The sequence below is a fragment of the Corvus brachyrhynchos genome, unplaced genomic scaffold, assembly GCF_000691975.1.
Source record: "Corvus brachyrhynchos isolate BGI_N302 unplaced genomic scaffold, ASM69197v1 scaffold21, whole genome shotgun sequence".
In the NCBI taxonomy this organism is placed as follows: Eukaryota; Metazoa; Chordata; class Aves; order Passeriformes; family Corvidae; genus Corvus; species Corvus brachyrhynchos.
The window spans coordinates 247783-270741 of record NW_008236924.1 but is presented as its reverse complement, the minus strand read 5'-3'; the positions used below and the strand labels follow the sequence as shown (position 1 = coordinate 270741).

General features: G+C 42.2%; 1 protein-coding gene across 1 annotated transcript in view; it reads left to right on the top strand.

Annotated features, from left to right (window-relative positions):
* The window catches only part of ADAMTS2 (ADAM metallopeptidase with thrombospondin type 1 motif 2), a 174007-nt gene that overhangs the window by 102421 nt on the left and 48627 nt on the right, over window positions 1-22959 (top strand). The window contains exon 4 of the mRNA XM_017728030.1: window positions 14494-14696. Coding sequence (XP_017583519.1) covers window positions 14494-14696 — 203 coding nt within the window. The remainder of the gene's footprint in view (window positions 1-14493; window positions 14697-22959) is intronic.

Sequence of the window (22959 nt, the reverse complement as noted above, 5' to 3'; positions counted from 1 at the left end):
CCCTCCCAAGCTGCCAAGGGGAAGAACGGGGAAGCTCCTGGGATCTCTACTCTTGTCTTGGCTTCTTTCTTTCCCATGCATCCGTAAGTCTGGGGAAACTTCAAAAGCTGAGAGCTGGTATTACTCACATGGGCATTACTCCAAGATAACGTGTGTCAGGAAGGCAGGGGTAGGAAGAAGGCTGTGCTGGTGCCAGCTGAGCTGTGGTGGTCCCACATACATGAAATGGCTCCGTTTGGCCCTGTCAGCCTCTCTTCTTGCAGTTCTTCACCAGTGTTTCCATCAGTGGTCCAACACTTGAAAGCACATTAAAATGCCGCTTCCCAAAGCCCTCTGGCTCCATGGTCATACTCTACAAGTATCTGCCAAACAAAGTAATCTTCTTTCCAAACCTAAACAACCCTTCTTCCCTCTCACACATGCTTTTTGGCATGAACCTTTCCTTGCTCAGATAATTATCTACAGAACCTGTTGGGGTTTTGCCATGACTTGTCTTTGGGGAAGGGGGTTGGTTTTCTAGAGGTTATTCTGAGTTGCAAGGAGAGAGAAGGTGGAAACATGTCCCTGTTAAAATTAAGGTGCTGATATCAGCGGGGCAGGATGTTGCCCACAGGCCCTTGGGCATGTTTTGGCCTTGCTGAGGTTGATAGCTGTAAGTAATGTCTGGATTGAAATAGATACAGGCCTGGAAGGCTGGGAAACAAACAGACAGGAGCTGCCTTTGCAGCTGGATGAGAAGGTACTTTTTTTTCCACTCTCTCTTTCCCCTGACTAATGGCAGCTGAGGGTTTCTGCAAGACGAGTTCGTTTCCCTGGGTGAATTTGGGACATATAGGCAAGACCACATGCTGTACTCTATAGGTTTTGGGTTTTTAAAAATCTTTTCACCAGGAAGTTCAGTCGGTTGCCTTAGTTTCTCTGTTGTGAGACTTCAAATGCATCTGAAATTTGTGATGTTAAGATATAATCCTGGCAGGTTAATGCTTCAGACATTTTGTTCTTTGCTGACTTTCCTTGTACTTTAGGTGATCCAAATACTGGTGTTCTCTTTTGTCTCCCACAGCATTGCTTGGCTTTCCAGATGAATTTTTAAAACATAATTTTAGTGGAATTGCCAAAAAATATTTAGTTCTCCCAAACATAAAAACCTCACTGTGGAGCCCACCTTTGGTCAGAAGAGATGGCTGAAACTCATGCAATGGGCAGTGGTTGCTGCACTAATTTCATACCACAGTTCGACACTCTCGCTTTGCGAGGAAAAAAGAAGAAAAAACCTTTAAAAGGTTTTTCCCTTCACAAGCTGCTTTGCTTCCCCTCTTTTCATATTGTAATTTTTTCATTGAGGTTGGGTTTGTTTGGTGTAGGTTCCCCCCTCTCCCCTCCCTCAACAAGCTGGTTGCTCAGAATCTGTATTTTCTGATTTTTAGCCCGGCTAAGAACCATTGCTAAAGTCAGAGAACAATCTCCCATTCAACTGGTCAAGAAGTCAAGGTCAAGACTAAAATCTCAAAGCTTAAAGTGAGGCAGTCTCTGCAAAAAAATCAAGCTCTCAGGTGGGATCTCCCTCATATTCCTGGTTGTGTCAAATTCCCAGAGGTTCCAATTCTTTGGCAAGGTGCAGCCCTTTCCTTCTTTCTGTGAACTAACTGCTTTAAATCCCATTATACCTTCAAGACCTAAGGCATGGACAAACTTTGCCATGCTTGGAGTCCCACAAGACAGAGCTGGCTCCTGTCACTGGGAGATGAGCACCCCTATGCTGGCAAGGTTGAGTGTGCCCAGAGAAACAACTCAAGGCCAGTCTGGATGAGGTTTTGAACAACTTGATGATGCCTCTGCTCATTGCAGGGGGGCTGAAATAGGTGGCCTTTAAAAGTCCTTTGCATCCCAAACTATTCTATGATTCTATGTCCTCCTCTCTGCTGTAGCCTGAGCTGGTTGGGCACTTTCCTATTGCGGCATATATGTTCACCAAAATGAAATGTGAGTCATTATTACATTATTTAATTTATTTTTAATCACTAAAAATCCCCTGTGATTTGATTTGAAAATAATTTCAAAACAATCACAGCTTTGTTTTTGGTGAACCAGTTATTCAGCAAAATATAAGAGTTGCCCAGCTGCACTGCAGTATTTGAGACCAAGGCACCTTGGACTCAAACCAGAATGTAAGAAACCTTTCCGAATGCTTCAGAAATTTTAGAGAAGATAAGCCAGAAATAGATTGGAAAGAGCGAAAAAGTAATACATTAAAATTCTCTGATCCTAAGAGAAATGTAGGAAAGGTTGAATGGAAAGCTTTGCACTGAAAAGGCAGCCTGGAGCTCACTTGACTGGAGAACCAGGCAATGAGAGCACCTGGATGCCATCAACCCTCAGCTTTCTTCTGAGGCTCACTGGGACAGTAGTAGCTGCTGATATCATTTTTCTAATAAAGTTGAAACCAGTGAGAAAGTGATGGGTATTGATTAGTGTCAGCTTCAATAAATACATGTCCAGCTCCCACACTGTGCTGGAGCATTCCGAGTCCTGCAGGTCCAAAGTAATTGTTGAGGACTCATGGGGGCTTCCAGGGCACCACAGCAAAGAGGAGTCTTTATTGACTGTGGTACTTTCATGTCTTATTTCATAACTGAGTACCGCTGTTGTTGGACAAGTAAATGCTGTTTTGTATGACTTTCAAAAACATTCTTTTTCAGCACTGATTTATGGTCTCAGATCTGGTTGAACAGGTACAATGGATGAACTGAAGGAGACTGAAATATTTGTGGTACTTATGTTGCTGAGGAGACAGGTAGGAAGCTGCTCTTTGGGAACAACAATCTGTTGAAGAGACAGACCCTGACACCCAACATGTGCCTTCTTCAGCTGCCAAAAAATATTACTTTTCCCTCCAGCCTTGCTTCCCCTTTGCTACAAATGTCACTTCATTCCTTTAAAGTAAGTTCAGTTACTGTTAACTTTGCTGTTTATCTTTGCAGACTTTTCTTTTTAGGATAATGGGAAAATATGAAGAATTGCTATGTTGAAACATTGAAGAAATAATACTCTTTTGCTCAGCAAGAACTGAAAGTGGATGGAGTCTGATCTGACTTCAGATAAGGGAACCACATTACTACTTCTGTTAGCACAGGATGCATTAATAATTAATATCAGAGTTTGTATGATCTATTACCTAAACATTTAGGTTTTTGGAAGAATAAAGAAGATTAATATCGACAACTTTTTACCTCTTGATTCCCAAAATGGAACATAAACTCTGGTGCTGCAGCCGATGATTTGTGGAAGGTTTTTGTATTTCTGTTTTCTCCCTGTGATTGTTGTTCAACTGATCACAGGTATTTTTAGAATCAGGTAAAGTAGGAGTGGCTTGGTTAGCCAGTTCTTAACATGTGGAAACATGATAGAATTCAACTAATCAAGTCCAGTATTTGGATAAAAATTGTAAATCATTGCAGGAACTCAGATCTGGAGTGACTCTGTTTTTACCAGTTTTAGAGAGAATGTGTTAATCACTGGAAGCCTTTACCATGTATGTCAGCACTGCTCTCAGTTAACTTCTTGGTTACTTTAGCAACTGCTTTTTAAGGCAATTTGAAAGAGGGTTTTTTTGGTGTTGGCTTTAACATTTCCATTTGTTACTATGCAAAAGTAACAGGCTAGAGGCTAAATGGTCTTTAAATACTGTTCCAGTTCCAGAGGCAGAAACTACTTGGAGCTTTGGAACAGCTGTCTACTTCTTCCCTTAACAGCATCCACTCTTTCTCTAGCATCCATTGACTTGTTTAGTCCTCTTAGCTTTCATTTGGGTTAAAACCATTTAAAGAGAATTTAATTGAGTTAAAAAAACCTTTAATATCTCAATTTTCTGTTGTTTCTGATAGTTTTCTAATGTTTGACTTAATTTAAAAACATTTCTAATAGGAAGCTATCAAGAGTGTTGTTCATCCCTCAACCCTCCAGCCACCTTTGTACCTTGTTAAAATACACAGTTCTCTTATTTTAGCAATTATTACATGTAAGTATATCTATACATATGTGTGTGTATATATATATATAAAAGAGGTTTCTCAGCCCTTCTTACTGGGCATTATGCATTTGCTTTTCAAAGTCTGATTTCATTCTCTGTAGTAAGACCAGAGCAGTCATTACTATTAAAGCAATTTTATAGCATTCTGCAAAGGGAATACAAATGCAGTTGCTGACCACTTTGAGCCTTATTTGCACAAAGATGATTTCTTTAATTCAGGAGATAAATTCCTTGCTACCTAATTCTTGAAAGGCTTTTATTTTGAGGTAACTCTGATTTGTCCCTATAGAAGAGTTGTCTGTTGCCTGCCAAGGAGCACTACATCCTACCAGCTACATCTCATTTAGTAGACGAATGACCCAAGTTTGATTAGGCTACAAGCCAATTTGAAGGACAAGTCAGTCAGTGCTGAGTATACCTTCTTTATCAATAAGATGTGAATAACCCAACAAAAATACAGAGGTCCTGAAATTCTTTGGAGGAATGGGGGTAGATGGTGGAAAGAGAAGAAATGGAAACTCCTTTTAGTCCTGGCACTTATAGTTGAGTTCGGTGAAATTTTTTATTGGTGATAAAAAATCCTGAATTTTTCACTGAACTTCACATGGGTAAAGAAAGAAAAATGCTGAAAATGTTGAGGGGTTTCATGGCAGTGCATTCTAAACAAACCATCTCCCTTCTTTCCCTTGAGCTATCTTATAATTTTAATTGATTCTCTGCATTGAGACTCAAAGTGCATGATTTCATATCAAATGAGTAAAGTATGATTTCAGATGAACTGAAATGTTTTGTTTGTTCCTTCAGTTTAAAAAAAAGTTCAGTATTCAAGACCATTTGACCTGAAAGGAATTAAAAATATTTTGGACCTGCCAGAAAACTAAATAAATGCATGTTGACCTGCTCTAATCCCTCTAAAGCTCACAGATATTAATGCTAAATTTATCTTGAGAAAGGAACCTGCCTGCAGGTGCTGGGGAGATGGTTTCCCTGGCAAACCTTGGCGTTTGTCCCTGCTCTCCCTGAAGCTCAGGGGCTGTTCCCAGGACACAGCTTTCAGGGATGGGGAGTGGGAGGTGGGAGGAAGCCCTGGCATTTCTTTCCTATGAACTGCAGCAGGAAAACTGACGGTGATTTCTTTTCACTTTTGCATTTGTGTCCTCACAACTTCTGCCTCTAAATTTGCCTTTTCACCAGAGGGTTTTGGTATCCTTGCACCCATTCTTCTTCTTTCCTTCTTCCCTACCATCCTTCCCTCTCTCTCCAGCCCCAATCCATGTTCATGAAGAGCACTACCTGTTGAAAGCACATTTTCCCTGCTGTCATTGCCAGGACCCATCTCCCTCCCACCCATCCACCACAATAGAAGGGCAGCATTTCACAGTTTGCCTTTTGTAGGGCCTGACAGATTTAGAGCTCTTGTACAAATAACAAAAGAAGCCTTTGCCCTTGATTTTGAAATGCCTTGGGACTAAACCTCATGCGCTTTCACTGGAGCAGAGACTGATTCTCTCTTTCAGGGTTTTTTACTGTCATTTTGAAGTTTAAGAAATTCCTGCATCCTCCAAGTGAGCTTTGTCCTTCCTACAGTCTCTAATCAATTGCAGCTGGGTTTGTTAGTGCAGAAGGTCCAAGCAGATTCAGCAACAAGGATATTTTAAAAACATAGGTAAAATTGTAACTCCTTCTCCCTCAGTTTTAAATCCTGCCAGCATAAGTAGCCAAGGCATCATGTATTGCAGTGCCTTTGCTCAGCCTGTCCAGATGAGGTTTTCTTCTTCTAATACTCCAATTAACTTTTTTTTTTTGTCTGTCTCTCTGACTGCTGATTTATGGCATAATATTCTGAGATGTACAAGAAGTCGGTTGAACTTACGGATATTGCAAAATACACACATTTTTTACCTTAGAATTTGGGAAAATTTCTTCCTATACTTCTCTTCACAAGGTGAAATGAGCAGACTGTTTACTTTGTCTAATTAAAAGACCATTATGATTATGTAGGAAAGAGGAGCTGTTTGCATTGTCATTTTTGCAGTATGTTATTTACACTGATGAGTTTTATATTCTACTTGACATCGAGAACATTCAATTGTATGATTTACGACTTTGTGAGACTTTATAACTGAGAAAAGTGCTGCCCTTTTAAAAGGATGGAATAATTCCACTTTGAAATGTTTCCAAAAGACAAGACTTGAGGTTATGGCTAAAAAGCATAGGAAAGATATATATTTGCTTCAGCTGTTATTTTCAGTAATATTTCCAATGATATATCGTTATTTTAGGTATTTCTTTGTCTTTTCTCCCTGATCTCACCCTCCTGCCCTGGTTAGGAATTTGACTTTTGTTACCTGTGTGGTTTTTAATATTATTTTGTTAAACTGTAATTAAACTTCATTTCCCCTTCTTGCAGAATACTTGGCTTATGGAAAGACAACTGCCATCCCATGTAATCTGTTGTTATTCAGGTCCTGCACCACGGCTTGGCATTTCATTCTGTTAAAAATGCAAGTGGGATTGTTAGACATGTCACCTACAAAGCCAGGGGGTCAGCTTGGCAGCTTACTTAATGTGCTAATTTGCTGTAATTTAATCATGCTTGGAATATGGATTGGACATCTGAGTATCTCGGTGGCAGACTTGGACTCAAATAGCCCATAAACACTTCGTTAAAGCCTGGTCAGGAAAAGTGAGTTGCGGCCGGCTCCTTGATCCCTTGCCTTTGGGACTTCAGGTGGGATCTTTGGGGCTCGTAGAACTCCATGGAGCTGTGGCTCTGTGCCCAGTGCCTGTGTGGAGATGTGGCTGAACTCTGCAGTTTAATTAATTATGCATTAGCTGCAAATGAGATTGAGTGCGGTGAGCTCCCTTTGTAGGTCTCTGTGAGTGATACAGAGCAAAGCCTGCTTTGCCCGGGCACAATGTGCACTCCAGGGCTTGGGAGGGGTGGAGCCCTTTTCCCAGGCCAGATGTGGGCTCTTGGAGTGCGTGGGGTGTGGTAAATCAGGCACCTTGTTGTGCAAGTCACAGGCTCTGCAATACAGGCCAGCTTACAATGACTTGTCAAAATATTTGCCAGATAGCACTTCTTAGATGCAATCAATTAAGTCAGTGAAACTTAGAAGTTGGCCCCTAAATTAATTTCCTAGAGTAGCTTTTTTGCCCCTTTTTGAGCTTACTTTTAAGCACTGAATTTGGGCATCTTGCTCGTGCATTATTTGGTGCTAAATTGTGAAACCTGTATTTGCATTAGTAAGGCTGATAGCTGAAAATTTTCCAAAGGATAAGTTTCGCTGTTGGACAAAAATTTGTATTCTCTTCTCAGAGAGCTCCATTTCAACCAGGTCACACAGACTGGCTGGTTTACAGGCTGGTTTGCCATTTCTTTCATTTCCCCTTTTTGACTATTATGTTGTAAGACGAAAGTTAAAATTTTAACACAGTATGTGTCACCATTTAAAAAAAAAAAGTTTTAGCCTGGGGTATTCTATTACCTCGCTCTCACTTAATCTTCTAACAGTGCAATTATCTCTCATCTTTATGTTATTCTTTGTGTGACTCTGGTCCTGATGAGATCAGTTTAGTTTTCAGCTTATCTTTTTAGTATTGTTATATCTTTTCTCTTTGTTGTGATATGCCAGAAAAGATCTCCCTGGCAGCACCTAGCTGTGGTTATTCTTAGTGCCTCTGGCCTGGCCACTTGCCACTGTGTCCACCTGGTCATTTTTACTGCACTAATTGGTTTACCCTTTGGAAAAACTTTTTTTTTTTTTTTTTTTTTTTTAAATTCTCTATTTTTCAACTTTGGTAGGTTCATCTTTGTTTTCTTTAAAACACTGATTCTCTGATCTAGGTTTAGATTGCATATTAAGAAAAAGATCTTCCCTGTGAGGGTGATGAGGCCCTGGCACGAGTTGCCCAGAGAAAGTGTGGCTGCCCCATCCCTGGAAATGTCCAAGGCCACGTTGGAGGGGACTTGGAGCAACCTGGAAAGTGTCCCTGCCCATGGCAGGGGGATGAAATGAAATGAGCTTTAAGGTCCCTTCCAACCCAAACCATTTTGTGATTTTATGATTTAGGCAGGCACTTGAGCATATCCTGAGTTTCAAAGTCACTGTGCTGTTGCAAAGGTGACAAGAAGAAAAGGGAACATTGCTTGTGCCTGTGTTTTTGCAAGAATGTGCATTCACTCTGCAAATGGGGGACAATAGTTCTGCCCCAAGGAATTTACAAGAATTGCTCTCTATATGAAATACTGTTAAATACTTTGAACTCCTGATTTCAAATGCCAGGACAAGACCATTCCAGCAGGAGCTCAGCTGCTGTTATCTGCTGGCCTTCAGGCAGCTTGAGTCTGAGACCTATTTTTGGAGAGCCCAGCCCAACTCACCCCAACAGCTGTGGCAAACTCCCCCATGCCAGATGAAAGGTGGAGCAGGCTCTGTGTTAAAATGTGATTTGACCAGAAATGGCATTACCATAACTGAGAGGCAGGAGGTTGTAATGAGATCATATGGTCAGCAAGGCATGCAGCCGAAAAGTTTCCTTTTGGATGGCTGCTTCTTTGCAGATGAGGGCAGGACAATTCATAACATTGGAGAGGATGCCTGGTGCATGCCCAGTCTTTGGTTTACTAGTGTGATCTTGCTTTTGGTTTATGTAAAAAAGTGTGAGGAATTTGATCATGCTCCTCAAGAGAATTCTGCTGCAGTAATTGCTCTTGGTTAACGATTTACCAAGTAGCAGCCATTGTTAACCTGTGAGTCAAGAAATCCCAAGGATCCCATGAAAATTGAGCTCCAAGTTAAAATTGCGTTGAGGCAGTGTCCTCCTGGAGATGCCTTTTAAACAGGGCTGACTTGGTATCCTGTACCCAGTGCACTCTGTGAGATTTCCTTCTCTTGTTTAGGCCGTTTTCAATTTGCTTTCACCTCACAGAAGCTCTCTCCCATTTTAATTCCCTGCTGCCTTTACCCAGTTTTCTTATGAGTGATCTATAGCAGAAGGGTCCAAATTCAGACTGTAGCATGGGAAAGGGATTTATAAATTATGAAACGCCAATGTAGCTGAGCAGGATGGTTAAGGGGGAGAAGAAAGACAAGTAGAGGACATTTGGAAAACAAAGCAGAGAGCAGAGGAAGGTGAGCAGGGCTGTAAAACCAGCAGAAATAAGTTTTTAAAGAAATGAAAAATCAGAGAAACTATTGGTTAGGAAATGAACAAAGCACAACATGATTGTGTGCAACTGGACTGAAAAAACCAACTCCAAACTGAGGAACTTAAAAATGGGAGAATGAATCACTAGGGGATAAAATCCAAGGTTTAATGACTGTTCATTGTCGACTCCAACCTCCATGGGTTGGGCTTCAATTTACCATGGAAGACAAACAAGGGTTTTGGTAGAATACATGATCAGGCTAATTGGAGGCTGATTAGGGAGTCAGTTGATCACAGAGGACTGATGCAACAGAAGCCTACAGGATCTGAGTGGCAGGGAGTGCTGCAGAAAGATGGCTCATGATTTAAGGTGCAATTCCCAAGAGAGCAGTTCTCTGTCAAGCTGTCAGTGGGGCTTGGTACTTTTCCAGAGGTGCAAATGTACTTGAGCAGTGGGAAGCTGAGAGCTAAAGCGAGTCCACCCTGTCTACTTCTGCTTCGGTACTACACAGCCTGTTCCTCCTGCATTTGCAGCACCGAGGGATGGATGGGCTCATGCCTACACTGGGATTGTAGTTCCAGGCTTGGAGCGGCACTGCCACCAGCTGTGGTGCAGCTGAGCAGGGCTGGGTGCCCAGGCCTCCTGTGCTGTCACAGATGTATTTGCCACCACAGCAGAACGGGCTCCAGCTGTGCTTCACTGGTGCTCAGTCTGAGTCACTGGGGTGAAAAACATAAAAACAACAACGCAAAAGCTAGCGGTTTGCAGCAAGGAATGGGAAGCTGGCAGTTCCTTCAACAATGTGTCCCAGGAATTGAGATGAGTGGCAAAGCAGCAGATCAGAAGTGCTGGTCCTCGTGTGGCTGCAGAGAAGGTGCTCAGCAGTCGGCTCAGGTGTTCGTCTGCTCCCACACTGACAGATGAAGTGTCCACAAAAGCAAACCAGCTGCATTTCAATGGTGGCTGGCTGGTCTGAATGCTGCACACTCAGGTTTGAAATGAAATTCCAGCTCATTGCTGTGCTGACAAGCTGCAGATGATGGCTGTGAACATGACACACAGTTCAGTCTCCCAGCTGCTCATCCTGGTCTCTGCTCAGGGCTTGCCAGAAAGTTTCCTTCTCCCTATCAGAAAGAGGAGGTAAAATATTAGAAACTGCTTTATTACGACAATATTGCTGCTGTGAGATTGGGGAACCCTAAGGCTGGTACTGTTAAAGTGCAGTTGTTTCATAAGGACTGTAGGTGCAGCCATATTTTCCTGAAAGGGGTCATGAAAAAAACCAAAACAAGGTCATGAGCCAGCAACTGTGGATTTGGTGGATGTCCTAAAGGGAGTGACAGAAAACACAGGGAGAGGCAGTTTTCATGGCAGGCAGTGTGTTCATGCTTCAGTAACTCAGAGCAGCTGTTTGAGCTTTGCCTGCCATGATGGGTGAGGCAGAATCAGGAGATGTCATGTAATTGGGTTTCCATAAAGAACATGATATCAAACATTCATGAACAAGGCGAAAATTCCCAGAAAATAAGGTGGTGTCATCCCAAACTGTTGCAGATGGAGAATTCTTCTGAAGACCTGCAAAGGCAATACTAATTTACAACGTGGGCACTTTTTATTCCTTCTCTGGAAGATGGTCTGCAGTTGTAGGAGAAAATTACTAAAACACCACTGAGTTTTTAGCTGGCATTAGAAAAAAAGAGGGGTTGAGGGATTTTTTGGATGAACTGTTAGAGTGCTGCTGTCTTTTGATTTATTTTGAATGAGCAGCAAAAGTGAAAAATAGAAGCTTGTCTCTGAGTGGTTAATTTTCACAAATGTGAATTTTTCCTAGCAGGAGCAAGAGGGTTTCAACACAGGCTGTTGTGAGGCTCTGCAAATGCTCTCCATCTCTCTTGGGAGATGGAGAACAAAGTTGGCACCAATAATTAGTGGCTGATTTGGCAAAAGCTGCTGAAAATTGATATCTGAGGCAGAGGTCTTGGGATGATTTAGTAAAACAGTGCAGTTTGAGATTACTTTTGTGATGTTAGTGTTCAAAGTGCAGGGGTGATCAGAAGGAATGTAATGTGCAAAATGTGAAGCAGGAATATGGTGTCTTATTTAGTTCTTTGTGCTTTCTCTTGAGCTTTTCTAGCCTATTGTTAGCAGTACAATGATACAGCAAAGTTACTGATGTTAACTAAGGAAAGTTGAGATGCCAAAACACCACAAATTTCTCATTTACTACAGATGGAGCTTTGTTTCTCTTTGCTAAGATAGGGGTATTAATTTCACTTGGATGTAACTGTCATTTAGGAGCAAATCCAACATGGAAATAACATCGCATGGTCCAGAAAATCCAGCAATTCATCATTCAAGATCCTGAGAGGCAGAGCAGCACTGGAGGAGGACTCTGTGGGGTTTGTGGTCAGGCGTGTGTGGAGGCATCCCTGCCCATCTGGGGACAGCCTCCGGGAAAGAGCACTGGGTGGGAAGTTGGGATATGAACCAGAAATCTTGCAGCTACTGTTGTAAATGTTTTGAGCTGTGTTTCTGGTCTTGGGATGGTTCCAGCACCAGCTGGAGCCAGTGTGGCTTTCTTTCTGCTGGAAAACACATGGGGTTGGTGCCTCAGAGGTACCAGTGCCCACTGGATGTGTTGTCTTGAGATGGAACAGTTGAGGGGTGAAGGTAACTGTGTGTATGGGGAATTTTTATGGTCCAAAGAAAATTTAAAGTGGTTGGTTGGCACCTACTGGCAGTGAGATGACTTCCAAGGAACATCCTGGTAGCTTTTCTCAGGAGTTGGCAGGACTGTAGGGACTACAGTGTGACAGTGATGAAGTGAGCAGCAAAGAGGGAGGACAGGCAGTTTTCACTGCAGGATGGTAGGATCACATTTTGCCTCTGGCTGATTTACTCACAGCAGGCACAGCACCAGGAGTTAGTTTGACACATAAGGGAAAGAAATGAAAGCACAAAAGCTCAGATACCTTGACAGCCAATCACCCACCCAAATAACAGCCCACTAGCCAGCAGAGCTTCCTGTCCACAGCCTCACTGCAGGGCTCAGGCTCTCCCTCTACCCAGCACTACTGTTCTGCAGTAGCACCTCTGATAGCTTTGCCTTGCTGCTGATTGCTTTAGCTTTTTATGAGCAGCAGAGAGAAGACATGACCTGCAACCCCTGCCAGTCTAGGCTTACTTTCTTACAGATCTTTTAAGATTTATGCTCAAATTTTACAGTAACTGTGATTTTTCTTGTAGATCATGAATATATGATTGCCTCATGGTCCCACAGTGAGTCCCCACTGTGATGGCTTGGTCACTAGTTCTGAGCATTAGCTAGGAAATTTTAACACTGAAGTTTTCCTGATGGAGTAACCCACAAGGCAGGGCTGGAGCTGGCTGCCTGGCAGGTCTGGAGCCTGATAAAGAGCTGCCTCCATTGCTGCCAGGCCAGGCTCATTCGCCCTCCATGGTTTATGTGGGAGTGACAGCTGGGCTCTTTGTGAAGAATGAATTTTCATGCTGAATCATGGATTCTGATCAGACTAATTTTAAAAGCTTGTGGCCCCAGGAGCAGAAGCTGGAGGGAGCCTTGAGGCTGGCAATGAGAACGTGGGGGTTGTGCTTGTTAACTACATTAAACGTTGCTGTTTGGGGAGAAGGACATGGGGGCTCCATGGGGATGTAGGATCATGACGTGGGACCTTCTCTCTATCCACTGAGCAAGGGGAGCCCTGCCAGTGCAGCGCAGAGGAGATCCCTGCAGCTGTGGATCTCAGGACAAGCGTGTCCTTGAAGCTTGCTGGAAAATGGCAAGAAGCTGCGTCTTTCAGGGGCTGTCCTTTGCCTGGAGGTCTCTTCAAAGAGGACAGAGACCAGCTTCTCACCACACAAGGCACAGCCTGGGGCCCGGGGCAGTAACGATTGCTCCGTGTGGGTTGGGGATGCCTGGTGTGTGTCCCTGCGGGCAGCCGGAGGCTGTGCAGGTCGGTGTGTTGTTCTCACCTCAGTGGGGAGCTGTGGGGCACTCTACTCGGGCTGCACATTGCCCAGCACCTGCTGACACAGCAGCCTGAGGCTGCGAAGTTCAGGCAAGAGCACAGATGTTCTTGCGATGAGCTCAGTGATCTGGTGACTCATTCCCTTCCCAAGCAGCCACTTTTGATGTGAAAACTTCAATAAATGAAAATGGAGAATCCACTTTTGTAACATTTCCAAGAGCTATTTCTCATTTCTGGTTTGAAGGTGACGGCTTGGGCTTCCTCCCTTTGCTTCCCAATATATTTCTGTGAATGAAGCATTGGGACCTTTACTCAACTCACAGCCCTCTCACCACCTTTGCTGACCTCTCCAAGCGAGTCTTTCCTGACATTTGCTAAAATCAAGAGGTTTTTAGTGGTGATTCTAGTCTCTTGTAATGCAAATGGTAATAATGATATTAATACTAATCATTGTTATTCTGTACGATGAAATGTCAAGATTCCATATTTTCAAGTTAATTTTTAGTGGGTAAGTGCCACATTAAGCATGTCCATCTTGTCAGAGAACATGCTTTTCATATCACAGGAACTGTTAGAAATTATTAGTAATGAAGGGGACAACTGTCGTGCCTGGTGGGTTGGTCTTTGACATGCAGTAATGCAAAGTGACATGGAAAATTCAGAATGAAGGGTGTAAAGCTGCTCAAAAAATTGTGGAAGTTGCTATAAATTAATTAATCTTGTATCTAAAATGTGGTACTGAGCTGTTGTGATAAATAGGATCCATGTTACTACTGTTGGATTGCATGTGTGTAACTAGGAAAGGAGCTAATGGGCTGAGGCCAGGGGGACTGGTTTGGTGGTACCTGCCTGGATAGCAAAAGGTTGTAGTGGCAACTGCACTTACCTTGAAATAGGAGTCTGTGGGCAGTAAGATCAGACTTTGAGGTATGTGTCTATCTTTAACTGTTCTAAATAGAGGCTATCCTGGGTAGCACAGGATCCCTGGACAGTGTATTTCTGTCAGAAGTACTTTTAAGCAACAGCTCCATTCTTCTCATCAAGATTCTCATCATTGGTATGACTTCTCTTTTGGGCCTGTATTTATTATGCAGTATTACTTTGTAGAAAGTATTGCTTTTACTTTGCAAAATAAAAACATTTTAGGCCATATTTCTCTCTCAATTAGGTAATTTTTAATTGACATTACATGAAACTAATATATCATTATTAGCTGTTACATAACACTTAGAACATAACAAATACTGCTACTTCAAATTTGTCTTAGCTGAAACCTGAACCTCTCCTGGCTGATAACTCATTTGTCTGTTTGATTTCAGCCTCCAACCTCACTGGTTTGGACAATCTTGACAGCACGCTGGGCCTTGTTGAAGAGCAGGTGCAGAGATCGAGGCAGCGCCGTCGAAGGCACGCGACAGAGGATGATTACAACATTGAGGTCCTCCTGGGGGTTGATGACTCAGTTGTTCAGTTCCATGGGAAAGAACATGTTCAGAAGTACCTGCTGACCTTGATGAATATTGTGAGTACAGCCCTGCATGCTGCCTGGCGGGAAGGCTCTGAAAGGGCTGGGAATGTAGGTTGGGTAAGCCACTTGAATAAGAAGTAAAAGATTTTTCTCGTGGTAGGAGAAAAAATAACTCTAGGAGGGAAATCCAGGCCACTTTCAGAAAATCCAATAGGGAAGAAGCAAAAAAAAAAAAAAAAAAAAAAAAAAACAGGAGCCAAGACAGAAGCTGAATGTGGGACTGTTAAAATGTTCAAAGTCCTGCTTATGTACTTTGGTGGGTGGGGACACAAGGTCAGGGGCTCAGGTTTTTGGAAGTCATTATGTTTTAGCTGTATATTCATTCCCTGAATCTAAGCTGTCTGCTGAGGAACACAGTTTGAAGAACTGTCTTCAAATAAGGTTCTAACAGAAATTACAGTTGGCTTTTACATTTTTAAAACTACTCAGCTAAATTCTTTGATTTCTCAACAGCCACTTTAGGTCCCAGGGCACCTCCCCGCTCCTTGTTCACACTGCAGTAAGATGTTATGCAGTGTAACACTGAGCTTTCTTAAATTGATTTAGTATTTACTCCATGACTGACATCTTTAGGTTTCCTTAGTTAAATATTTAATCTTCAGAACCATAGTCTATGCAACAAACTATATAGTGTAGGAGTGATGAAAGGAGACACTGGGGAATATTGTGTTTGAAAGAATCACTTTTTATTTCTAAATATCAATGCACCAGTCCTCTAGTACCCCAGACAGTAAGCAAGGATGCTATTTTTTAAAAAAGAACCAAGACTTGAAAAATCATCCCAGATCAAAACCAAAATAGATTTTATTCTTTTGCCCAAAAAATAGAAGTAAATGATAGCCCCCCTAAAAGGCAACTCATTTGGGGATGACTTTCTTCCTTCTCCTTCCCATCTGGAATAGGAGTCTTTTCTCAATAAGACACACTTCTGAAAAAGCTTTGGGCTCAGTGAATGTGTGTTCTTAGTAAAATAGTGTTGAGTAAAAATTTGTAGGTCTGCTCTGTTTTTGACAAATGGAGTCTGACTGCTGAAGTTTACAGTTGTGTCAAGAGGATGAGCCTGTAGATGACTCCTTTCACTTTACAAAACACAGAGGCAGAAATCCAGGCTATTAGGTAGATTTGCCTGGGATGTAGTTTTTCCAAGATATATTTTTTCAATTATGAAGCTTGGTTTTTTCTTTCTTTATTATGTTCTTTTAGCAATGTGCACAATATCACTGTTTTTCATTTTAAATGAGAGCTGGAATACAATTTAAGAAAATCCCCTGTGTGATATAAATTCAGTTATGACTTTTTGGAACAGCATTGTAAATAGTTAAAAACCTGCCCTAACACTGGAGTTATGGGGTACTTGGTGTCTGCTCTGATGGCTGTAAATGCATATATTCTAACAGAAATGACATAGTGAATTTCATTTATTTGTGTGGTTTGTTTCCTCTGAGGCTTAAAACAAAGTCTACAGTGAAACAGATGGTTTTATGCATCTCTAAATTAACAAGTCAAACAGGCCAAACCAGGAATGTGGCAAACAAGCCAAAATAGATTAAACAGGACTCTTTACTTATCATCTCACTTAAATCTATTTTTAAGGATTAAAATATACAGTAATGGTAAAGAAGCCATAAATGTTCCAGCTCTGGAATATACTTTTTCCTAATTTTAGTAAACCATCCAAGACACAAATTGCAAGAAATAACAACTCTTAAGCAGCCTGTCTCTGCAAGTGGTTTAGAAAGTGCAGCCTGTGTAACCATCCCCACAGGGCACAGCAGCTCTTGGCATAGGCAGCAATTGTTCTGTTGAGAGCTCTGAGGTACAAGCATGTCTTTTGGGGACTGAGGATGTGTCCCATGCCTTGTGCCCAAATTCGAGGAGCTGTTTGAAATCCCCAAGGCCTCTTGAGAGGCTCTGGATAATCACTGGCAGTCATCAGTGTTGTCCTATTCTTTCCTTCAAAACTCAGCTGGTTTCTAGACTTTGTATTTTAGCAGAGGGGTGGGTGATGGTAACCAGTGCTGTTTCCAGCTCTAGCACAGAGAGGCAAGAGGACTTTGTTACTGCAGACGGTGGTGCTGGGGACCTGTATTGTGTCAAGGGACATCACAGTGCAGAACCTCTCCTTCCCCTCGGCAGGGCAGCTCCAGCTCTTGCCCTCATTACTAGGTGGGTACAAGGTATAATTCTGTGTAGAACATGGCTTTGGTCTTCTTTCCTGAGATTCACAGTGATTCCCCCATTGTCCTCTCTTCTACCTCTTTGAATAGTTGGGGGTTTTAATTTAGAAAATGACCCCAATATAAAAGGCTTTGGGGTCCCTGGCTGTTGGGGGTCACATGTATGCAGTGTGTTTCTGATGAGATGTGTAGGTCCGAGGTCACTGAAAAAGAAGAGACAGCTACAAACAATTCCAGCTGTATTTTTAAATCTAATCAGAGATCCTCTCATTACCATCAGATTGTGTGTACCCTGCTGGTTTTAGGATGTAATCAATTAGCTTCCTGTAGTAACAAGGCATAGAATCAATTAGCTTTGTATGGTAACGAGGTAGTAAGCATATAATCAAGAATGCATGGTAACAAAGTAAAATAATAGTGAAGGTGTTTACTGGAGATAAAACAGGTGATCAAATAGTTGAATTTCTGAGGTTCCAAAAATGTAATAAATCTTAGGTGAATTGCCTCTCCTGGGGCAAGACATTACTTTCCCAGAAGCAACTCTGAGCATGGTTGCTTCTCCCGCTGTGTTTGATCTCCTTGTGTGTGATGGCGTGAACAGTTGTCCTTAACTAACTTTTCCCAGGGATCTTGGGTGGAACCCTACCACCAACCCAATCAAAACAATATTTCTTTTTTTTTTTCAAGCCCAGTGCAATGACTGCAAATTCAGTAAAATCTGTTTTGTGCAGCTTAAGTGATGTGTTACAGTCCACACCTAAAAGCCATGAAGTGAGAAAAAACAGGGGCTGGGTGTCCTGGATATCTTGAATAGCTGTGCTAATATTTATCCCAAAGTTTGGAAATGAAGTCACTCCCAAACAAATGGTGATAGATGCCAGAGGATTTAACACATTGGGCTGCAGCCACGTATTGTCTGACTGTGCGCCAGCCGTTCCACTGCAGTGAGCTCGGCCTCATGCCTCCCCTTTTTCATTCTCCAGTCATTTCCTCTGGAACTCTAGTTTCTCTTGACCTCGTCTCTTTTGTCTGCTCAGCACCATGGGGACATTCAGTCACCTTTGGAAAATATGCCATGATTTTCTCTTTAGAGACCCTCGGCTGCCTCTCGCTTGCACCATTTTCATTTGTACGTCATGCTGTGTTTTTTCCTGGGAAGGATATTGGCCTGCACAGTCCTCTGCATTTCCAAGCGTGAGCCCACACATTGCACAAATTAACTTTGTATTTATAGCATGCAGGAGCATTGCTACAGAGGAGAGATATTTGGGTGGATTCTTGTAGCTCTTTACTTACTCAAGAACGTAGAAGGTAATTCAATTTCAGCAAGAAGGCATCTCAAACCCCCAGTAATTCTATCTGCTTGTATAATGGTTTGGGAAACATTAGGAAAGTGCAAGGCTAGAAGTGGCATTGGAGAATTACCTTGCTGGTTGGGAAAGAAAAGGTTTTCACTGCAGGATGCTTTGGGAGGAGGAGAAGGGTGCTGAATGGATGTCATTGAGTTGAATGGCTTGGATGGGTGCACTGATCACAGGGTGAAAAAACTGGCTGGATGGTCAAGTCCAAAGGGTGGTGGTGAACGGAACCAAATCCAGTCGGCAGCCAGTCCAAAGTGGTATTCCCCAGGGCCAGCAGTGTTTAATATCAGTGATCTGGATTAGGGAATTGAGCGCATCCTCGGTACACGTGCAGGTGCACCAAGGTGGATGGGAGTGTTGATCTGCTGGAGGGCTGGGAGACTCTGCAGTGCGATCTGGACATGGCCTCAAGCTGCTCCAGGAGATGTTTAGATTGGATATTTGGAAAAATGTCTTCATGGGAAGGGTTGTCCAGCATTGGAACAGGGTGCCCAGGGAAGTGATGGAGTCACCATCCCTTGAGATGTTTAGAAGATATTTGGATGTGGTGCTTGGAGATGTGGTGTTGTGGTGGCCTTGTCAGTGCTGGGTTGATGGTTGGACTTGATGATCTTAAAGAGCTTTTCCAAGCTAAAGTGTTCATTGACTCTGAAGTGGGTGTTGTTGGTAGCCACCCCTGGTGCTGAAATTCTCTGATCATTTCATAACCCTCTTAAAAGTAGTTTCCAGGGTTAAGCAATTTTCAGGGGTAAAAAATATTTTAATTTCTTCTCCATTCTTTTACTGTAAAAGGACTGATATTACAATATTTATATATATTCTTGTAATGGATATATGGCCAAAATATTTGTGATACCAAACTCCATCTCCTCAAAGTAGCTAAGTGCCTAATTGCTGGTATTTCAAAGGGAGATAGACCCTAAATAGGATTTATGCCTCACTCTGGGCTAGATTTATCTGAGTATTTAGTCATTTACTTGCTTTTGAAATCAGTGAGAATCAGAATTAAAAATTAACTCATGGGATTTTGTATCCCCCAGCCTTCAAGTGAAACTTCAACTCCAGAACAAATACATTAAACAACTTTTCATTTGAATAACTGAAATCAATGAGAGTTATGCAGCTGGGGGCTTTGGAAAGTCCCTGGAGTCTTTCACCTGCATCTTTCAGCACTACACATGTCTTTGAAATTGTGGCCCTGAGGCGCTGTTGAATGTGTTATCTGTCCTCTTTAATAGGATGTACATGATACTACTATTATAGATGAGATTTCTGCTCTCATATCTCTGGCTGATGAGGGATGAAGATTTGCAGGTACAGAACAGCAAGTCCCTAATGAGAGGAAAGGGCAGAAATGCCATCGGTTTCTAACTGACAGTTGGATAAAAACCTGAAAGCATGTCTAATTCAAGCTGTTAAAAAGAAAGTGATGATTGAATACATTGAAATAATGGTGCTCCCTATCTTCAGAATCACGCTTTTTAAACTAAAAAGCATTTTTTTTAGACAGCAAGGATAGTTCAATAATGCAGAATTTGACTGGATTTTTGAAAATTAAATAATTCATAAGCTCCAGTGCTCATTATTTAAAATAAGTTTATTTTAATACGGGCACTTTAAATTTGAACTAACTCTAAGAAGTTCCACAAATAACAAATGTAAGTCCAACTCTATTCATCTGAGGGACTTGAGCTGTCAGTAGCTGAATTACAGCTTGTTTGAAAGTTTAAATATATGTATGTGAGTTAACTCCACCTTTTGACTGTTCATTATAAACCAGTAGCTGTGGCTGGTGTGAACAGTGTCTGAAGAGGCCTCCATGAGGTTATTTTTGTTCATTATCTTGATTGCCACCCTACAGCGGAAGCTGTAATTGTGATTGGGCATTCAGGGGCTCCTGCAGGAGAGACCCTCTCAGAACTCTTAGAGGTTGTGCTCATTTTCACAGGGATAGTATTCCCAGTGTCAATTAGGTGAGCATTGCTCATTATTGGTAACTGGAATGTGCCTTGCTGCCCTATCACACAGGTTTTGGTACCGTCCTCAAGGTAGAGGGTAGGTACTGTTAAAAGACAGATTTTTTCCTTTACTCCAAATACCAACATGAGCTTTAGCCACAAAGCTAGTCCCTTTCAGCCAGGGACTTCTGAGTTGTGACAGTGTGGTTTGTGTGATGGAGTGTGGATAATTAGGATCAGCTTTCAAATTCTGGATGCTTTTCTTAACCAAACCACTTAGAATTCAAGAGGTCATCATATTTATTACTTTGACACCACACCCCTATCCCTTGTAGTAAAGTGATAAATCAGTCTCCTTAATTATTTTATGATGCTATAGTTGATTTTATTAACGTGATCTTGAGACAGTAATTCAGAAAAATACTGAGTCTGTTGGTGCAAAGGTAATTTACAGTGTTTAGAGAAACTTCTCACAGGAGTGGTTTATGAGCAAGAATGAAAAGTTCCAAGAGCCTGCGGGAGGAACTAAGAAAAATAAATTAGTCATGAAGTCAGAAAACAAAGTCTATGACCTTTCTAAAGCCAACGTTACAGTGGAAGATGAGATAGAGACCCGTAACATGAAGCTACCTAGTGCCTTGCCAACACATCTGCTGGGGAATGTTTTTCATTTTGATCAGAAGCAGCTAACTTGGACTTGGTAACATCTACTGACTCTGACACCAGGGAAGGTAAATCAGGACTCAGACTCATATTTGCATAGAAAATGTGAGATTCTTATCTCTGTTTTGCAATGTACATTGCCAAGCTCTTGTAAAACTGCCTGGTGTATGTGGTTTTGAGCAGAATGATAGATGTTTTCCAAATGTGAGATCACAGTTTGACCTTTAAGTTTCATGTGTGTTGTGTGCTTTCATTCTTCCTTTTTCCTTGTGATGCTCAACAAAGATTTCAGGAAAAAAAAAAGAGTTCCTCTCTGAGGAAATGAGGAAATGCCTTGTAAGGACTAGAAAGGGAGACTAGGAGCCCTTGATTTTGCCTTATGACTTTCTGTGTGACCATAGCACATCCACCAGAGGAATTGATGTAATGTTATTCCTGTGAGATTAAGATAAAGCTTTGGGAATGTCAGAAATGCTCATTTGGAATCTTCAAAAGCATAAAGGAGGTGATGAAAATCTAAGAGCATAGTGGTGTTTGAAGTGGGACCACAGAAAAATAAAGTGAGAGGGGAACGCTTTTGGGAGGGTCAGATTACAGAAGTTTATGCTCAGTATCCACCATGACATTTCTGGTTCCTATTCTGTAATTCAAAACAGACGTTTCTTACAGAAATAGACAATCACTGGATGCCCACCAGGCACCAAGGCTTTGCTGCAGACAATTATGATCTGATGAATGAGCTGCATCTCGGGCTGGGCTCTAACAATGGCTTGCCAGGAGCTCTGCCATCCCACAGGGAAGGAACTGATGCTCTCCAGCTCCTCCAGTATCACTCTGGCAGAGATCCATGCATGGTCTCAGCTCTGCCTGGGAGCACATAGCCATCAGTAATTTCTGCAACAGTAGTTGTGTAAAGATGCTGGGTGATCAAAGGGCAGGCTAATCAGCTCGGATGGATCAGCAATTTGTGGTGGCTGCAAAACCAGATGGCTCTTGGTTTGTGCCCTCTCCAAATGGTCAGATGTGCCCTCTGATTGCTGCTGTCACTGAGTCGGGGCCGTTTGACACTGATGTAGCCCGAGGTTGAAGCTGTTGAATGTCCAACAGGGGTGTGTGCTCGGTAGCCCGAGGGAGCAGTGCTTACCCGGGCGTAAGGAACAATCCATGGAGCCGCCTCAGGATGAACCCGATGGTTTATGGTTCAGGAGCCGCGTTGTGATGAAATTATCTGCCTTTTGCATAGCAGATACTAACAAACTCTGCAAGGCTGGGAACTCCTTCAAACTGCATGAATTAGTTTGCTGATGATTTGCCAAAATATGCAGATTATTCTCCTATGGCGCATTGGTTTAATTGGGGATCCAGGGAACCACCTGACTTTCCCTAAAAATCCTGCCAGCTCTATCAGCATGTAACCTGCTCTGCACCAAGACTAGCAGAACTGCAGGCTGTTGATTACTATTTGTGTTATAGGAGCTTTCAAAATTCCCTTTTAGGGTTGGGCCCTGCTTTGCTCAGTAATCAAAACTTTCCAGTGCTTCTTTTACCAAGCATGAGACACCTCACAGGCGCTTGGCTTGCCTTTGGCTTTTTGATGTATTCTGTGTGCTTACTGTGCTGACTTGAAACTTGCTCAAGGCAGAAGAATTATAAAATTAGCAGAGAGGGACAGATGAAAAAAGTAAATGAAGTCTTTGTTTTTCTTATGTAGCACCAATCTGTGCCAGCCTGATTTCTACACAGAAACTTTAAATAGAAATGCATGTTTTCCTTTGAAATATCCCAGAAAAAGAAACCAAAGATATCCCAAAATAGTTCGCGAACTACAATAGCTTGATGAAAGTCTCTTTACAGTGTTTCACTGTGCTTTGAATTCTTTGAGATTTACCCAGCCTTCTTCATCACCCTCTATAAATGCTGAATCACTGTAGGACATCTACCAAGATTTAATGCATTCACTGCCTTCAGTTCAGGAGCTGGGATTTTGGGATGGTCTCTGTGTACATTTTTTTTTCCTGTGCAGCAACTTACTTTTGGCCTTACTGATCTAAGAACAACAGGAGATTGACGCTGGCTTTTCTTCTGTTGGTATTAATCA